Source organism: Octopus bimaculoides, chromosome 1 (assembly GCF_046866305.1).
Source record: "Octopus bimaculoides isolate indiv1 chromosome 1, ASM4686630v1, whole genome shotgun sequence".
NCBI classification, from domain to species: Eukaryota; Metazoa; Mollusca; class Cephalopoda; order Octopoda; family Octopodidae; genus Octopus; species Octopus bimaculoides.
Window position 1 is genome coordinate 55,489,766 of NC_142928.1, and position 16,623 is coordinate 55,506,388.

Here is a 16,623-nt window from a genome sequence, read left to right on the forward strand (position 1 = left end):
GTTCGAATCCCAGACTGGGCTGCGTGTTGTGTTCTTGAGCAAGAACTTTATTTCACATTGCTCCAGTTCACTCAGCTGTAGAAATGAGTTGCGACGTCACTGGTGCCAATCTATATCGGCCTTTGCCTTTCCTTTGGATAACACAGGTGGGGTGGAGAGGGGAGGTCGGTATGCATGGGCGACTGCTGGTCTTCCATAAACAACTTTGCTCGGACTTGTGCCTTGGAGAGTAACTTTCTAGGTGCAATCCCATGGTCATTCGTGACCGAAGGGGTCTCCGACATATATATATATATATATATATATATATATATACACATGATCGATTCTCCCGTCGAGGACGACATATGAGGGTTCAGCTTTTGCAGAACAACATGTACAAATGGTTTGTTTATAGTGATCAAATGTATGTGCCGCACATTAGTTCACTTGAACAAGGTGCATGGTATACCACGCGTCAGACGTCGAAGTCATTTTTAAATGAGGAAACTTACCTCATTGAAAAATATGAACCAAAGCTTAACCATTTCTAACATTTTATTCTATCAAAATCAAATCATGTTAAATTAACAAAACCTGATCATTCCGAACATTTTTGATTATCTCTGTTATATAAAAAAGAATCCCTGATTACCTACCCCTATTTCGAACTCTTCTACATCACACCATAACGAATAGATGACACAACATCGGTAAAGAAATTTGAGAAATTTGAAAAGAAAATGCGAAACCGGTTATTTCTCCAAAAACAATGTCACTATACACAAAATTTTATATCATTTTCCTAACATGACGATTTTAATATATTTTTTCACCATATAATTCTAATCTTCTGTAGTTCTGTTTTAATTTTACGTTTTTAATTTATATATATATATATATATATATATATATATATATTAGTTTGTTTTTATGTCAAGTTATAATAAAAACAATTATATTCTATATTGGTGTGGATGTTGAGTTCATTTTTTTCTGTTTGTTTTCATTTTTTCTTTTTTTTTTTTGTAGGTTTTCTGGTAGAAGAAAGAATTTGAAGTTGTAGCATAAAGGAAAATTTCGTTTTTTGCATTCTGAGTATCTGTCTTCTTTGTAATATTCTTAGTGGTCGATTATGGTAGAAGCGTTTGTTAAAGGAATTTACTTGCTGTTTGGGAGTGGCTATGTTATTTGAGGTTACGATATGAAGTATGCTGTGGCTGTTCTAGGGGGTTACTGATGTTGGCGATTATTTTGTGGAACGGTTTGCTACTTGGTCTGCCATCTTTTGGATAGATCCATTATTTCCTGCTCGAATAATTTCTTATCTTTACTGGCGAAAAACTCTTCCACCTGAATTTTTACATTCTCTTCAGAGTTGAAGGTCTGTCCATTTAAGGAACTTTGAAAAGGCAGAAACAGGTAGAAATCTGAATGGGGCAAGATCAGGGGAATATGAAAGATGCGGCAAAACCTCTCAGGCAAGCCCCAGTAACTTCTACTGAGTCTGAAAAGAATTGTACAGTATGGCATTGTCGGGAAGAAAGACAATGCCCTTGTGATTAGTGACTGCTAGACACTTCTGGTGTATCGCAACGTTTAATTTGTCCAGCTAGTCTCATTACACATCCGAATTAATGGTCCTGACCGTGGCAAGAAGCTCGTTAAAGACAACACCCTTCCAATCTTACAAAATTGAAAGCATGACCTTCTTCGGGTAAAATCCTGCTTTGGAGATTATATGTGGTGGCTCATCGCACTTCTCTCATTATCGTTTGCGCTTCACATTGTTATAGACGATCCATTTTTCGTCCTCTGTCATCATTCTCTTTTTTTTTAAAAAAAAGGATAATCTTCTGCAACGAATCGCAGATGGAAATCCGTTAAGCAAGGTTAGTCTGCTTTGCCTGATGTGACACTCAAGAATCGAGCCTGATGACGCAACCAAGTTGATGCAGATGGTTATCAACACCCGATGTTGATATTTGGAGAATATCTGTGATCATTCCGGTCGTATAACGAGGGTTAATGTTGCTGTTAATCTCTTTTAGCCATCAGAGCGAGGGGCATCTTAAACCGAAAAATTTCCCGATTGCAATTTTGAAAGGCACATCTGGCACACACATTTATGCAGGTTTCCACTGCTTTCCAGCCATATTTTAAATAAAACGCATGATGTGTCAATAATGTTCATTGTTGGCACTTCATTTCCAGGGTGATCCCAAGCACACCAAATACAACCTGCCTCGTAAGTTCGCGTAGAATTACGTTGAACTAAGGGTGGTCATGCGCAAGAGATAGGCTGAACTTAGCTACTTATTAGAGTGCTTCAAGCTTAATGACGAACATATACATATATACATACATACATACATACATACACACACACACACACACGTAAATATATATATATATATATATATATATATATATATATATATATATATATATATATATATATATATATATATATATATATATATATATACACATATATATACATATATATTACATATATGTAGATACATACACACTTTTATATATACATATACATATGCATACATACATGCTTACATACTACATGCATGCATGTATGCATGCAGGCATATATAAATACCTACATACATACATACATACATGCATACATACATACATACATACATACATACATACATACATACATACATACATATACCATTTACGAATATGACAGAAAACAAGGTGATATCATGACAGCTGGAATGCAGGTTAACGATGAAAAGATCCGATCACCCGTTCTGCCAACTTCGTTTCCTAAATGTTAACGCGCATTCATATTTCCGTAAATTTTATATTTTCATCAATGCCATTGATAAATAAAATTAATTCACCAACGTTCTTACCCACTGGTGCGCTGTATTGTCTCTCTGTTGCACTACAACAATCTTTGCTTTTTTAATTCAATAAGGTCAATACCACTCTGGCCTAAACCCACTTTATGTACATCTTTTATCCTCTAACCACATCGTAGTCTGGGACAATCATTCTATTGAACATTTTTCCACACCTTCTCGTGAATTGCAGTTCTTTTTCATCCTCACCGTATACACATTTTTCCCTATAAAACCTCGACCTACAGAAGTTCAAACTATACGTCAGTCTACAAGAACGTCTCTTCCTTAGACGAGCCAATCACTTTAGCCACAACCCACCCGATCAACCTACTAGAACTAGTAAGATAATACCACCCAAATCAAACCCTGCTGTCTTCAAAAACAGGAGGAGTAGTCACAGCTGGAGTGTCTTTCATGGCGGGTCTGCTCGATCAGAAGTTTCACCTGGGTTTAAAATAACAACTCTCTTCCACTAATTAATAATAAATTATATGTCCTGTAAAAATGTGATTAACAAATTCAAACGAAGTCAGTAAAATCAGACAAACGTATGGATGGCATTTGCTATGCGTTGGTGGACAAAGAAAACATTGAAGGTTTCAGCTAGGATTCTTCATCCCTTCATCGAACACGAATTCACGAACAAGACTAATACATTTTCCATAGGAAATAGTTGTGTTTTCCTTACAGACACTCTAGAAACATCGAAATTGATAGCTTATCATTCAAAGAACTGATTGACTCAAATCACATGTTTATGCACGTCTCCACCACACACACACAAACACACATGCACGCAACACACTCTCACATACACACAAATACATACCGTTACATACTTATGCGCGCGCGCACACACACATACATACATACATACATACATACATACATATATACATACACGCGCACACTTTCCTTTCTCCTCACAAAAGTTTTAATTTGAATGATTCTTTAAACGGAAACTTATACATTTTATTCTGTTCCTCTTTCATTGTCTTTCTTCTTCGTTCCTTTTTTCCGACTGAACTAAATTTCTTTCATTCTCATAACTTTCGCAAACTGTTTTTGTTTTGTTTTGTTTTGTTTTGTTTCTCTTTTTCGTCTTCTCACCACCACCACCATCACTTCTTACCTTCTCATATTTTTTCTTTTCGTTTTTTTTTTTTTTTGTTTCCTCCTTCAGCTTGTCTGTTCCCTTTCGTTTCAAGATTGTCAGGGTGTAATAACTATCTCTACATTTTCAAAGGGCTTCCTTAACATCATCACCTTTACCATCTGCCGTCTCCGCTGCTACACCATCACCGTTGCTGCCATTGCGTTCTGCTGCTGTTTCTAAGGGGTGGGAGACAGAGGGTGAACGACGGTGGGGTGGGGCTAAAAGGCCGGTGAGGGTTCCTCAAACAGCTTCAGGTGGAAGGAAGTAAAGTGGAGACAGAGAATAGAGAGAAAAGGGGCAGAGGGGGTAATAATGCAATTGGATGATGCGTTGCATCACATTCTGATGTCGTCACAGAAGTCACACCATTACTAAAAAACACATCGAAATACCTAAAAACCTATCTTCCTCTTTCCAACATCCTTCAGCCTTCATTATTCTTCCCTTTATATTCCCCCACCACCAATTATCTCATTCTCACTCCCTATCTATCTATCTAGCTATCTATCTATCTATCTGTCTGTCTGTCTTTCTATCTTTCTATCTATCTCTCGATCTATCTATCTGTATGTCTATCTGTCTATCCATCTAGTCTTCTCTCAGTCTATCGACCAATCTATCTAAATCTCCTTTTGTCGACTTCATTAACTTCTATCTATTTACCTACATACCATCTTACATCTCTGCATACATATTTACAGCCATCTCTCTCTCTCTCTCTCTCTCTCTCTCTTTCTTTCTTTCTTTCTTTCTTTCCCCCTCCACACATACATACATACATACATACATACATACATACATACATACATACATACATACATACATACATGTGTCTGTGTATGTGCACCACAAACACATACCCTCCATCCAACCAACAAAATCTTATACAAAACAACCAGCAATCCCACACATACTTTTGATGCCCCCCGACACCCTTCCACATCCTTCTTCCCTTCCCATAATTACTTCTATATTTCATTCATTCTCTCTTTCTTTCTTTCTTTCTTTCTTTCTTTCTTTTTTTCTCACTTTTCTTTTATTCTTCATTTCTTTTCACCACCATTCCCCTTGTTATGCCGACAAGCTTGTTGTTTTGTGAGACTAATCAGTAAGCAGTCAGGTCTCGAACTTCTGCGAACATTATTCTATCTATCATAGAAAAATATACAACATATTTTATATATACGTGTTTACATTTCATCATCACCTTTATGCACTCACGCTCATGCACATATTTGAACAGTTTCATACTTTGAGATAAGCGAAATCGAAGGCATATCAAATCACACGTGACACGCAAAAATACTAACGTTGACCGAAGAGATAAAAAAAAAAAATGACCAAGGGTAAAACGCAGATCGATAACCAATTACGCGGCACGGCCCCAAGCACACAGCAAAAGCTTACAGTAAGTGAACGTTATATTAATTTTATACCTGTGCGTGTGTGTGTGAGTGAGTGTATGTGTTTGTGTGTGTATGTGTGTGTGTGTGTGTGTGTTACATATGCATACCTATACATAATGGCAAGTACTCTCAGATATAAAGCATTTACCAATGTGCTATAAAAATAATTGCATCAGTGCAACGTCATATACATGCACGCATACATCATATAAACATATGTATATATATATATATACATACATACATATATATATATATATATATATATATATATATATATATATATATACACACGCATACACGCATACATACACACACACACACACACACACACACACATTCGTGCATGCACACGCGTACACGCACACGCACATACACGCGTTTTAAACGTTCTTTTGCGGTCACAACGGTTGTTGATACATACCCACAAACAAACAATACAAAATATGTAAAACATTCCAGAAGTTTGATCTGGAGTATGTTCACATATGCAAGTAGTATATGCACATATACAAATATGCACACATGCAAATAGTCACAGACAATGACAGGCATACTCACACACATACCTATATACATTCACACATATATACACACTCATACACGCATACATACATACTTACATACATACATACATACATACATACATACATACAGCCTAGTTTATGTTGTCTAAATTTCGTTGAAAGAGTTTTGTTACTAGTTCAGAGACCGGCTCATTCTCTATTGGTGAGATATTTTTAAAAGAAAACCAACACAAACATACATTCAGAGATGGGTGTATACACACGCATTTTCACATGCATATGTATATGGGACAAGAAATATATGAGTGTGTGCGCGCTCGTATAAAGCAGTGGGTGGGGATTGTGTTGTCATCATTTCTATGTTCTACCCTTCCCTCATTTATCCTAATTTTATATTTGTTTTGAATTTAAAACTTAATTCTTTAAAGGTTTCATTCTTATTGTCTTCTACTTAGCTAAGGCGGTGAGCTGGTAGGACTGTACAAAATGCTTAGCGGCATTTCGTCTGTCTTTACATTCTGAGCCGTGATCGACTTTGCCTTTTATCCGTCGAGGTTGATAAAATAAGAACCAGCCGGGTACTGGAGTCGACGTAATAGACTTGCTCCTTCCTCCAAAAACTGCTGACCTGGAGTCAAAATTTGAAACCTTTATCTTATATTTTAGTCATGAACAAGTCCAACGTGGTTACTATCAATTGATAGTGTCCACTTTCTCCCTCTGGTCTCTGGCTGTTAAGATGTTTCACTTAAGCTTCTCCTCGTAATTGTGATCTTCAACTATTGTTTATAGCTTCAGGAGGAATATTTCTTGTCCCACAGACTTGTTCTTGACTCGCTATGTTGACGTGAAGCAATCACCGATGATCCACTGATTCAAGCACGGTTATGAGACTGTCCTTTCACGTTCAGTACAATGTACCGTTGACCTACAGTATTCGAGACACTCTGTATTCTACACACACAAACACTGTAAATCTATCTTCCCTTCTCACCTCTGAAATCATCTTGGTTGGTCAACTATGAAACGGCTAGATAGACGCTCTATTTGACAGTAATAACAACCAAATACTCGTACCTATCGCATCCTACTGTTTGAAGGAATACAGAATGATCCAGGCTGGAACGCCTTTGCTCATTTCTCCGTAGTCTGAGCAAAACTGAAGTCAAACATCACCGCCGCGACCACCAACAGCAACAACTAGAATGATCACACATTGGTGGATGTCTCCGATCCTGACGGGATCAAGCATTTAATCTGTCTCATGTATGCACAGAATTACTATATATTTATTTGTACTTAAATTCATTTATTTATAAACATTCCAATTATTTACAAACTTTCGTGTATGTAATGAGTATATTAAATATCTGCATGCTTTTGGTTATAGATATGCATGTGTGTGTATACATATATTACACACACACACACACACACACACACACACACACACACACACACACACACACACACACATATTTAACCGCATGTAAATACATTACTGCTCTATTATTTAGAGTGCTCTAGCTCGGGAACGAAATTTGCTTAGGGGGTGCAAACCCAGACCCAAAATGTTTTATAAATAAGGTCATATATTTTGTTTTATTTATTTATGTCCTTTGTTCTTTGAGAAGAAACCTAATTCAAAGTACGTTTTACAGATCACTTTTTACTCACTGTTTTCTAAATCTCAGAAAAGTAAGTAGAGGTGCAAATTTTGATTTTACACACCACAAACATTTTAGGGGGTGCAAGCGCACCCTCTGTTCCCGGGCCCATAGCTTTTCGGATATATGATCCACGGACGATACACGCGCGCGCGCGCGTGTGTATGTGTGTGTCCCCGTATATGTATGTAATGTATATGTGCATGTGTAATACTAATATATGTATGCATACATGTGTGACGAAACGTAAATGGTATTTATGCAACAATGAATAATATCTATGTAGTTATTTATTTGTGAATAAATATGTTTGTAACAAGCACTTGGACCGACAGAAATTTGTACGTAAATTGTGTGTGGGAGTAAGGAAGTGAGACGTCTGTGTGTGCATGTCTGTTTGTGTGTGCACAGGTGTGTGGTGGTTGTGGTGGTGCTGTTATTGCTGCTGCTGCTGCTGCTGCTGCTGCTGTTGCTGCTGCTGCTGCTGCTGCTGCTGCTGCTGCTGCTGCTGCTGATGATGATGATGATGATTAGCCTCGGATCAGTTCTGATCGAGCAGGTCTATGATCAAAGTTATTCCGTTATGTTCTTTTCTAAGACAGAAATAGGGTGTCGCTTAAGGTTTAGATCAGCCGGAGCTTTGAGAAAGATTTGCCAACTATTTCTAGCGTGTCGAACGACTGACGGCATGAAGTCTTCTTTGCTGGTTCGTGTATGAAGAAGAGAGCATGCGTGTGTGTATGTATATGTTTTTGCAAGTGCATTTACGTGTAAAGATTCAACAAACAGCATGTGAAATATGTAAAATATTTGTAAAGAATGCTGGCATTCTGCAGTAAAATAATTAAATTTAAAAAAACAACTTTCAAAATTAAAAGCAAAAGTTAAAGCCTAAGGATTTAAATGATTTTACGCTGTCTACTTGTAGTTACGAGTGGATATGAACGGTTGTCGAAGTGTAAGACAATGAAACAATCAGGGAACCAAAATTTGAGTAGCATTGTAGAATACAGTCAACTTATGTCTGAGCTTGAAATTCTAGCATCTTTCGATGGTTTTGTGTGTGTGTGTGTGTGTGTGTGTGTGTGTGTGTGTGTACGCATGCGTTCGGGCGTATTTGCATGCAATTCTACTTGTTTCAGTCAATGGACTGCAGCCATGCTGGAGAATCGACTTACAGTGTTGGTCGAATAAGTCGACCCCAGTACCATCTTTAAAATCTGGTGTTTATTCTATCGGTCTCTTTTGCCAAATCGCTTGGTTACTGAGACGTAAAACAAACAACACCAGTTGTCAAGTGTTCGTCGGGACAAACACAACCACAAAGACACATGCTTACACTCTTAAAGAGACACACATCCATACACACACACACACACATATATATATATATATGTGCATGCATACATACATACACATATACATGCATACAAACACACATATATATTCATATATATATATATATATATATATATATATATATATATATATATATATATATATGTATATACGAATATTATATATACATATATACATATACGTGTGTGTGTCTTTGTGTCTGTGTTTGCTCTCCTCACACCGCTCGATAACCGGTGTTGCTTTGTTTACGTCCCCGTATTCTAGCGGTTGGGCAAAATTAGAAACCGATGTAATATGTACCAAATTTTAAAATAAACTACTGGGTCGATTTATTCGACTAAACTCGTCAAGGCTTTACTCCAGCATGGCCACAGTCCGATGACTACACCAAGGAGCCTATAATATATATGCTATTATCACCATCCTTTCGGGGTCGACAAAAGAAAAAAAATATCATACCAATCCAAGGATGTAGAATGGTGGTATTTGTTCCAGCTCTTTGTGTTTGAATACAAATCTCGAAATGGCCCACTTGGTAGTGGGGGCCGTCATCCGTCGCCTGCTAAAGATTCTTTAGCGGAAGATTCCACTTTGTTGCACGCTTTGGGGCCAGCTCTTCGGTTTGCGGATATTTTCTTCCCTCCCACCAATCTCAGAAGCCTTATGAAGAATCATGGGTACTGCTTTCTCTCTTGACTAAAGAAGAAAGTTTTTATATTTATGTGAGAAAACGGCAGACATATTTGTTACTAGTGAATTATTGTCACTTTTCGAACCGAAACATATTTGAAATTTAATAGTATTTGATAATTTATAACGAAAGATGATAAGTATAGTAAGTATGTATATCTATGTTGTTAATATGTTATTATTATTAAGCCCTGGTTTAGAAATGATCACTCATCTAGGATCAAAGGCACTCCCGCCAGGTTTCTTTTCTTTTCAGGAAGTGTATCTACGAATACATTATCCAATATGTTCTACATGATTTTAAAGACAGTAGGATGAGCTTTGGGGGAGATGGGTTACTGTTTCTAGCAGTTCAAACGGTCCTGTCAAGACTCCCTTCCACTCATTGCTAGAACCATGGCTTTATCTTCAAAGCAGTTATCAATAGTGAGCGTTCTTCTCAAACTACTGCTGGGATTCATAAATATTTGTATATTATTTTGTATGATGTGTGAGTGTATATATATATATATATATATATATATATATATATATATATATATATATAAACATACATAAATACATACATGCACACACAAACACAAACACACACATACATATTAATAGTATCTTTTAAAAGAACGTATATCTAAAAGATATCAAAGAGGATGAGATTGAGAAACTTCAGTATTTTCAAACATCCAATCTTCAATCTTACTCAAGTATTTCATTTTATTTTTTTTTTTTATTATTTTATTTTACGTTTCAACTTAGACCAAGAGAAATATAAAAAGTAAATGTTCAGTACTTAAGATTTGCTGTGATCGTTTCATTCTTGCGATGATATTAAAATATTTTGCTAGTACTCCCACATTCCATTTTTAGGCTACAAATAAAGTCTTATAGTGAATTAATAAATAATTTAATTTAACTTCTTTTCAAAACATGGCAAAGTTAATTATATAATGTAGTTAGTTTCAGTTTTGAGAATACAACATCAGTAAAGCTGACTAAAGTGAACGGCAAGCGCCTCGTTTTGAATTAGCAAACTGCAAGAATAGTCAGAACAATAGCTGTAGGAAGAATACACCTTTTGTCTCATATGTCTTCGGTACATTAACCAAAAGGGGAAAAAATGCATTGTTAGCAGTAGATTAAAAATACATTCATTCTTAACAGATGCAACATCAAACAGATTAGGAGGCTAATTTTTATGACCTGTACAATGATGAGTTCCTCATGTCAGTGTAGCATGAAGAGGAGATGGGCTCCACTAGGTTTATTTGCTCCATGCATTCTACATGTAGACAGAGCCTAAAGAGAAAGATGATATGAAGCAAACTAGACAAGTTTATGTTACTAAATTGCTACGGAAGTCATGGGTTGGATCGTATTTTTCATAATCACAACATTTTGCACTAGAGTTTTTATATGATTGTATACATAGTATACAATCATATCTTCTAAGTATGTAAAGTTAATTGATATATATATATATTTTTTTCAATGTTAAGTGATATTATAGGCAACAATATCAAACCGAAAAGAGAAACTTTCCCAAATGCTGCTAATGATCTTTATTATGCATTCTATTTAAATTATTAGAAGTTTGTTCATTCATAAATATGTTATTTATGACATCTAAAAACATTCTACTTTAAGTGATATTTAAAAAAATTACCGTATCTGTTCGTTCAATAATCTGTTATTTTGTTTAAATTGCTAACATAATCTATTTTTCTCAAGTACACCGTACATATTTTTTTGTTTATTTAATTTCTTTCATATCATTTTATTAACCTTAGCTTTTATAATTCATTCTATATTAACTTGGTTGAGTTGTAAGGAAATCCTGGGAGACTTCATCTCTGTATACAATATCTAAGACAAGTCCGGCTGATGTCATCAATCCATTCTTCAAGCTATATTCAACGGAGGAACTCGTTACTGCACATTAGTAAACGCTTCGTCAATTTTACAGCGCAGCTCTACCACAGCCTACATTGATGAATTATTCCTGTTTTAAAAGGAGTCTATTGTTGGGTGGCCTGTACCTTGTTATGTGAAGGTCTAGCATTGTCACATTTGTGTCACGCTGATTCTACCTAAGAAATATATTAAGTGTACACATGTCTGTAGAATACTCAGTCACTTCGCACACAAATTCAACGAGCAGGCTGTCCATTTCAACAAGCAATTGAACGCTCAAACGTCGAAATCGATGAGAGAGGCCATTAATATTCTCATCCAGCTGAATATATTTGCATCTTTATAGGAGGAGATATTGGAGAATTATAATTTCTTAACTACATAGCTAAGCCTTCAGTATTTTATTTCTTTGATGAGTGATCAGGATCTTTTGCAACTGCTTCACTTGTCTCTGAAGTGTGTTAGAATGTTAGAAATAATTCTCTTCCACACAAAATAACGTCAGTTGCTTATGTTTAGTTGAAGTTCAGCATTGCAAGGTAATGAAGCACAGCAATGCAATTTGGTGGTGGTGGCGGCGGCGGCGGCGGCGGTGGTGGTGGTGGTGGTGGTGGTGGTGGTGGTGGTGGTGGTGACGATGACGACGATGATGGCACCAAACACCGGCATGCAGAAACATATACGCATTCAACCTTTACACTATTACAATGTGTATTATAGTGTAAAGTTTGAATATTATAAAACGAATTAACTGTGTATATCTGTGAGCATGGTGTTAGAAATTGTAAATACCGATTTCATATAGAAAAAGGAGAAACAGACCCACTAATGGGTTAGAACCACTTATCTATCGCTTGCTAGGTGACCAACCAATCTCTCTCTCTCTCTCTCTATACATATATATATATATATATATATATATATCCTTTCTCTCTCTCTCTCTCTCTCTCTCTCTCTCTCTCTCTCTCTCTCTCTCTCTCTCTCTCTCTCCCTCTCCCTCTCTCTCTCTCCCTCCCTTTCTCAAATTAGGTACTTCAATTTATTGTCCTCTGCAATGTTTTTCTTAAACTGAAGTATTTTTATTTCTGCCGTTTACATATACAATCTTATATATATATATATATATATATATATATATATAGTGTGTGTATGTGTGTGTGTGTGTGTGCGTATGTATTAGAAAACAAAAAGAAAATAATCTGAGAATTTTATCATGGATAAAAGTAAGAAAGTTTTTTACATTTTTATCAAAATATGCATATTTTGATAAAAATGTAAATACTTTCCTATTTTTATACGTGATAAAGTTTTCAAAGCATTTATATATATATATATATATATATAAATTTATTCGAGTAAGACTTCATAATCTTATAGATATATATACATATATACATACATATGTATATATATATATATATATATATATATATATATATATATATGTATGTATATATATATATATATATATATATATATATATATATATATATATATATATATATATATATATATATATATATATATATATGTCGTCGGTAAAACATAAATCCGAAAAAGAAGCACGCTCTCGGCCTTATCTTACTTTATATATATATAGGCGCAGGCGTGAGTGTGTGGTAAGAAGCTTACTTCCCAACCACATGATTCCGGGTTCAGTCCCACTGTGTAGCACCTCGTGCCTTGTGCTATAGCCTCGGACCCATTAAAGCCTTGTGAGTGGATTTTGCAGGCAAAAACTGAAAACTTACCCTCTGTGTGTGTGTGTGTGTGTGTGTGTGTGTGTGTGTGTGTGTGTGTGTGTGTGTGTGTGTGTGTGTGTGTGTGTGTGTGTGTGTCTGTGTGTGTGTGTGTAAATGTGTTGTATATGTTCAATATTTTACTCAGGCACATATGCCTGTATATATTTACATTCACTTCGATTCTACCTTTATTCACTTTGAAAGGCCAGCAATCGGACCTACAAGAAATAACAGTAAAAACTTCTTCAAATTATACACTACTGTCTTAGAAAGTAAAAGATACATGACATAACGTAGCTCTGGATACACATTATATCCGAAGGGTTTTACTTATGTGCAGTAACGAGTTCCTCCATTGAATATAGCTTGGAGAATGGATTGATGACATCAGCCGGACTTGTCTTAGATATTGTACACAGAGATGAAGACGAGTTGGAATTATGTGCTGATGCACGTCATTCTGTGTTGATACACGCCACTGTGTTGTATTTAAGTACTGATCTTCGTTTATGGTGAGCGTCGTATAGCAAAAGGTGAACTCGTAGAAGACAATGACCGCTCCGCAGTTTCAAGCTATTCACTTCAGCTACACCAGTGGCTTTCAACTGGGGTCCACATGACCATTGGGGATCCATATAAGATTAAAATTTTGTTGTTAAAATTTATGTGCTATAGATTGGTTATAGTTCTACAATACCCAAAATATCGTAAGTTTTTTTCTTTTAATATATAATTCCTGATGTATTTAATTATAAAAATATAATCAGATTTTTAAAACTTCAAATGGCTATGGGGATCCAGTCTAGTTAAAAAGGAACCAAAGTGGTTCATAGGCAAAAAATAGTTGAGAGCCTATGAGATACACCCTACTGCCATTGACAAAAGGTTTAAACATCGCATTTGCTTTCTCCTTAATATATAGAAGTTTTGTGTCAATACTCTCTCGCTAAAATATATCGTGCCATATCAACACATCTAAAATTCGTAGAAGGGAGGATAGCTGGCAGAATTGTCTATACCCCGGACAAAATGCTCTGCGACATGTCTTCTGGTGCTTTACGTTCCGAGTTCAAATCCCGCCGAGGTCAAATTTGCCTTTCGTCTCTTCGAGGTCGATAAGTTAAAGTACCAGTCAAATACTGAAGTCGATGTAACTGACTTGCCCCTTTCCCTCAAAATGGTCGGCCTTGAACTCTGCAAAGTATCGGCGTCTCGTTCAGGGGAATATCGGGATCTCGGTCATTTATATGTCATGGAAACTGGGTAACCGGCCTTATGTGTTCTAAGGTACGAGAAAAAAATTGTAGGTATTCGAACAAAATAACACTGAATTGAGTGTTTTGCGAAGATAGAACAATCCCACCGAAATATAAAATTATTATTGTCCAACTCTTGGAAATCAACATCCTAGGTGATTCCAATGCATATAAGACTTTCTAGCTCTTCCTCTTTCTCAAGATCAAAATCTTTTTCATCCCAAACTGCCTATATCAATTAGTATCTTCACCCACTCGTATCTCTGCTTAACATACTGACCTCCAAGATACTAACCTTTGCATCCAACCTACCGTCGGTCGTAGTTTCTTCCGTAATAAAGTTCCACAGCACCCAAGGTGCAAATACACTGTTGGTGTTCCTATATTATTTAACAGGCAACACAAGCCAGAGGAAATCTTGCACCCATTCTCACCGACGCCCAAGAGATGCAACCCTGTCCCTATTGGCTCCTCTTACAACACCTCTACGTATAGAATCATTCGGCCATTGTTTTAGCATGGTTTTTCATACAATATCACCCTAATTCGCAGTATCTTCTGTTCCTCGAGCCCTCTACAACACACGAAGTAAAATGGAAGGGTACTTCAACTAGATGTCTCACACACTAGAAATATTAATACAAGTTCTTTTATTTGGAGGTTATTGTTGTGTTTTTTTAGTGCTGAATAATGACTCGGATACAGATGGTGTAGATATACTCTCAATAGAAAAATGGGTATGTAGGTAGCATAATTCACGTAGCGACAATCAGAAATAGAATAATTATATTCAGACAAATGATAGACTACATTCAGCATCCATCGCCATTTCATTATTTTCCAAGAGTTGCAATATCGGACAATTTAATGGACTAATCCATTGAAGACATTGTGCAGGCTACTTCATGAGTCGGTGACAGTGATACTGTCATCAGAACTATGTGTCAAACTTAGTATTATATGTAATACTGCTAACCAAATTTTAACTAGTCTTTTGATGTTCATTGCCTTAAATATGCTGATACTATCTTAATTACATTTTTCATGCGGAGAGGGTTTCTGAGTAATTTTCCTTTGTGACTCATTTTTGCTAAATGTACTATTATATTTATCAGAGTATTTTTATATAAAAATTAGGTGTTAAATATTAGATTCCATTACTCCAGTATTATAAAACGCCTTATTTTACTCTGGCAATATTTAACTTGTCACTCTTACTCATTCAATTCTACTTAAGCAATGTCGATTGTTACATCAAAACGGTTCTTAACATTTCTTACCAAATTCAGTCCTATAACTTAAAACTACTTTTACCCTCGAAACATTACCTGAGCACATGCCACATATATACAAAATGATTTTCTTGATAACATCCTCTTACTCCTAAAAGTGTTTCATCTCCCCACTTCTAGTACTTAACTATTAAAATCTCATCTCATTTCATCTCACCTCTCTTTCTCCCATCTCTCTCTCACACACACTCTCTCTCTCTCTCTATCTCCTCTCTCTCTCTCTCTCTCTCTCTCTCTCTCTCTCTCTCTCTGCAAATACATACAAATATGCCATATTTTCAGACACACATGCACCTATGCGCATACACACATAAACGCATATTCACACGCATATACACGCACTAGCACGCGCGCACACACACACACACACACACACACACACACACACACACACACATACATACACTACAATGTATATGCAAAGTTAATTAACTACAATTTTGGAAATTCTCTGGTATCCATTTTGCTATTCTTGAAAACTAATTAGCTTCTTTTTTGTTTGAATTAAGTCGTCAAGATATTAAAGAGCGATAATTTAGTTGATTTCTCAATTTTTTTAAAATTCTTTAATGAGTTTTATTCGGAGTATTGAATCTAATGCTTTCAAAGACTTAACAGAGATTATTCCTGGGAAATCTATCGACATTGTTGCAATACATAAGCTGAATTAGAGCAAAGCTTTTCTTAAAAGTGCCTTATCTATCCACATGTCATATCATTGGATGCTTTATTACTTTTATCCAGTTGTGACGAACTAATTGCGTTCGC

The 16,623-nt window shown here is 36.0% G+C and overlaps 1 protein-coding gene across 1 annotated transcript in view; it reads left to right on the forward strand.

Annotated features, from left to right (window-relative positions):
* The first annotated feature begins 4,370 nt into the window (after positions 1–4,370).
* Positions 4,371–16,623, forward strand: part of LOC106883886 (tubulin alpha-1C chain) — a 58,260-nt gene continuing 46,007 nt past the window's right edge. Inside the window, exon 1 of the mRNA XM_014935025.3 lies at positions 4,371–5,416. Coding sequence (XP_014790511.1) covers positions 5,345–5,416 — 72 coding nt within the window. The 5' untranslated portion in view covers positions 4,371–5,344. The remainder of the gene's footprint in view (positions 5,417–16,623) is intronic.